Source organism: Rhinopithecus bieti, unplaced genomic scaffold, assembly GCF_001698545.2.
Source record: "Rhinopithecus bieti isolate Rb0 unplaced genomic scaffold, ASM169854v2 scaffold_19861, whole genome shotgun sequence".
In the NCBI taxonomy this organism is placed as follows: Eukaryota; Metazoa; Chordata; class Mammalia; order Primates; family Cercopithecidae; genus Rhinopithecus; species Rhinopithecus bieti.
This window is the reverse complement of record NW_016809659.1, coordinates 352004-356339: the sequence shown is the minus strand read 5'-3', so window position 1 is coordinate 356339 and position 4336 is coordinate 352004. Positions and strand designations below refer to the sequence as shown.

The 4336-nt window shown below is 32.2% G+C and overlaps 1 protein-coding gene across 3 annotated transcripts in view; it reads left to right on the top strand.

Moving 5' to 3' along the window:
• The window catches only part of SNX13 (sorting nexin 13), a 152333-nt gene that overhangs the window by 45045 nt on the left and 102952 nt on the right, over positions 1-4336 (top strand). For all 3 annotated transcript variants that reach the window (XM_017890083.1, XM_017890084.1, XM_017890085.1), the window contains 2 exons: positions 2231-2333; positions 4020-4109. In XM_017890083.1, coding sequence (XP_017745572.1) covers positions 2231-2333; positions 4020-4109 — 193 coding nt within the window. The remainder of the gene's footprint in view (positions 1-2230; positions 2334-4019; positions 4110-4336) is intronic.

Genomic DNA, 4336 nt, shown 5'->3' with positions numbered 1-4336 from the left:
GTTGTTCCTTTTTTAAATGTTGTAATTTATCAAGGAATAATTTCAAAAAATCTTTCAGATGCTTACAAAGTTCTGTAAAATTTGAAGATAAGGTGGGATACTAGAGGATAATGGGTACTAAAAGACTCTTTAGAGAAAATTAAGTCACATGGTAGGCCTGTGGAATCCTCTCTTTTTTTGTTTTGCTAATAAAACAAGTTTTTAAGTGCTGCAGTTTATTCTTCTGAAGTGTTGATAATGTCTCTATTTTGCTTATAGTCAAAGTTAACCCCTTATTTTTTAATATAAAGAATGCTTTTGGAAAGAAAAATACATGGGGATTTTTCATTTTTGTTGTTGTAGGATACTTTCATCCCATTGCATTATGGTTATTTTGTGACATTCTGTTATATTAGTTGGGTTATATAATTATTTCTTGCACCCAACTACAGTTTAAATTATTATTTAAACTTTACGGCTGAAGCTACTATTTAGGTTCTTTTAAAATCACACTGCTCTTTATCTTGTCTTCCTATCGTCACACACTTGTGGGCAAAACTTAATGTCTTATCAGTCTGTTTCTTGATGATGTTTTTAATAACACAGTGTTGATATAAACATTTTATTGTGTCTGTAAATATGCTTAATAACCAGGTAAAACTGAAATACAAGGCCAACTTGAATCTTAATAATAATACCAGATACAACACAGATAGATGAAATTTAGCAGTAATTCTGAGACCAGCCTTTTACAAACAACAAAAACAGAATTAATGACATAAACTGATTTGACTTTTCCTTGTTCTCAACAAACATGGAAAGGTAGCCACAAAATTGGAGGACTTTGAGAATCTTCCTTTCAGTAGTTGAGACTGATAATATTTAATATCTTGCTGTTCCCTTCCTGTCATTACAGTCTTTGAATCATTGTAACATTACTGTAAGATCATTATAAGATTAAATATTTTTTTGATGGATTTCCAACACTTTGCTTTATTGGTAAATTTTAAATCTATGAAATATTGATAATATTTAGTTAATACTTAGAGTGAAGTAGTTCAAAATTACCATTTATCTTCCTTGATCCTGTAATTATTTTCAAAATAATTAACTGATTTTGGGATACATTTATATTTTCTTAATTCCAGCCTTATTTTAGACAAATCATAGATTAGATTTTTTTTTCTCCCCCTAATAGCTTTTATTTTTATTCTGTATTCATACTGGCAAGTTGTAGTAATATAATACCTCACCTTAATTGGTTAACAGAACTATAGAATTTGGTCATTTAGCTACATATTTAGATCTCATTTGCCTTTATCCATGGTTATTAGCTAGCATACTTGTTTAATAAGGGCTGATTTTCCTTTTTTTTTTTTTTTTTTTTTTTTGAGACAGAGTCTTACTCTGTCACTGGAGTGCGGTGGCGTGATCTCGGCTCACTGCAATCTCTGCCTCCTGGGTTCAAGCAATTCTCCTGCCTCAGTCTCCTGAGTAGCCGGGATTACAGGTGCATGTCACCACGCCCAGCTAATTTTTGTATTTTTAGTAGAGACGGGGTTTCACCATGTTGGTCAGGATGGTCTCCATCTCCTGACCTCAGATGATTCACCTGCCTTGACCTCCCAAGGTGCTGGGATTACAGGCATGAGCCACTGCTTTCAGCCTGATTTTTCTTAAGTTTGAAAAATGTCACTTAAGTTTTTTTTGTTTTCGAGACGGAGTCTTGATCTGTCACCCAGGCTCGAGTGTAGTGGCGTGATCTCAGCTCACTGCAACCTCCACCTCCCGGGTTCAAGCGATTCTACTGCCTCAGCCTCCTGAGTAGCTGGGACTACAGGTGCGTGCCACCACCCTGGCTAATTTTTGTATTTTCAGTAGAGACAGGGTTTCACTGTGTTGAACAAACTGGTCTCAGACTCCTGACCTTGTGAACCGCCTGCCTTGGCCTCCCAAAGTGCTGGGATTACAGGCGCGAGCCACCACACCCGGCCTTGTCACAAGATTCTTTAGGAAATATATTGGATTAAAACTTTAAAAAGTATTATTGTATAATTCACAAAATGTTTATAGTTGTTTTAAACTTCAGAACCTAATACAATCTGTCAATTTCTTGCTTTGCCAAAGTCACAAATTGACTTTTTAGTAAATGATAAGCCATCTGTGAACTCTGAAAAACATAGTTGGTAGTAGATTCATTAAATTATAAGAAAATTTTGTTTTTATATTTGTGATTAAATTTTTTTTCTAGGGGTTTAGTGGTTACTCTCCTGTTTGGAAAAACAAACTCAGAGAAGTACCTAGAACAGTGTGAACACTCATTTCTTCCTCCATCATCAACTGGGGTTCCTAAGGTAAATAGTTTGAGGGAATATAAAACCTCAAAGTCCAGTTCTTTGCAATGATAATAATCATCTGTATATAGCGTGACAAATTTTCCTATAATTTACTAATGCTCACTGAAATTTATGTGAGATTGTCTAATTATACTTAGGAAATATATTTTAAAAGACCATCTTAAAAACTTTCTTAGTGTTAGATTTATAAAGTGGGAATACAAACCTGAGAAAATGATAGAAATTGGTTAGTTTATTTTGGATATTTTTCCTGCTGTCTTATCATAGTATTTCAAAGCATCATGCGTATGATTTGTAACAATGTCAATGAGTGTTCTGGTTTGAATGAAATAAATTGCAGAGCAACCAGAGGGAAAAAATGGATACTTTTCATTACTTTGAAAAATATAGCTTGTAATTAGATTATGCAGTATCTGAATTTTAATAATTCAGACCTAATTTTTATCGTCTTGAATGGTGTTATTATTTTTTTTTTTAGTATCATACTCTATAAAATTGGAATTGTGTAGGCTTCAGATTTGTAGTGTCTTCAATTCTTGTGGAATTGGGTTGGTTTCATTTTGTATGAAGAGAGGCAAATGGCCTGGAGTTGATGCTAATAACAACTTTCTTTACAGTTATTAACTTGTCTGTTACATGCTAAGGTGCAAAAGATGTAGAGGTAAATAACGTCCAATGTTATTTTACATTAATAAAAGAATTTCACTCTATTCCACTGACTTTTATATTGATAAACAAATTTTTTAATACTTAAACTTTTTTATGATCTGAAACCTTTCTCTCCTTTAGGACGCATATTCATATGTATTTTTTTTTTTACTTAAAAGTCTTATGAAATTAACCTTTCCTTTTTTGAACCATTTCTTAGCTATTTATAGTGTACTTCATTTGAGTGGTAGATAGAGAGGTTAGGAAATATTTTAAGAATTAAGATCCTTTACAGTAATAAATTATATTCAAGACTGGTTAAGTCTTTATAATCCATTTTTAATAGATAGTATAAAAACAGTGGTTTTTATTTTCTATTTCTAAAATATGATTTATAAGTATGTTTTATGAAAAGATTTCAGTGGTTTCATATTATAACTTGAAGCATGTATTTTTAATATAGATATCTATGTCTATATCTGTATCTATATTATATATATTTATGGTTTGTTTTTTTAAGAGTCTCCCACTACCTTTAACCCAATTTTCAGGCCACTGATCTTTCTGAACACAAAAAAGTAGAGAAATACATTTTCTTAAGTTGTCAAAAACTATCCCTAAATAAAATCCGTTTAAAAATTATTTTGCAGCTGGTATGCTGTTTTGGGCTGGGAAAGGGGAGGGGCAAGAGGGAGAGTGCCCAATAAAGACAGCTTGACTCACATGAAACACTAATTTTAGAGTTGTAAAGTTTCATTGAAATATGGCAGCAGCATACCTGTACATTTGCAGTTTTCTCACATTCTAAATAATGTTTACTGATTTAATTAAATTTTTGATGATAATCATTTTTTTGGGAGTGTTTAGTTTTGTTAACTTGAGAAATAGTGTTTGGCTTATAGTAGCACCTCAAATAAGGTTATTTATTCACTTGAGGATATTGAAGGGGTGTTACATTGAGTATTCAACTGGAATTAAACTAGAGAGATTTTAGATCAGAAAACTACTCGGTAAGATGTTTTGATTTCCTTTAAGTGCTTAGAAGAAATGAAACGGGAAGCCAGGACTATTAAGATTGATAGAAGATTGACGGGTGCCAATATAATTGATGAACCTCTCCAGCAAGTGAGTTTCAGCGTGTGGTATTTGAATTCTATATATTGTGTTCTAGGTATATTTCTTATGACGATACCAGGAAATACTTTTTGCTCTTTAAATAATATCCTGGAATTTCTTAATGCTATCCTTGAATTTTATACTTGAAGATGCTTCCTTATTTATTAACTCCCTTCTAATGAGGTGGTTTACTTTATGTAAAAGCCTTTCGATTGAATTTGGATTTAGAAAAAAAG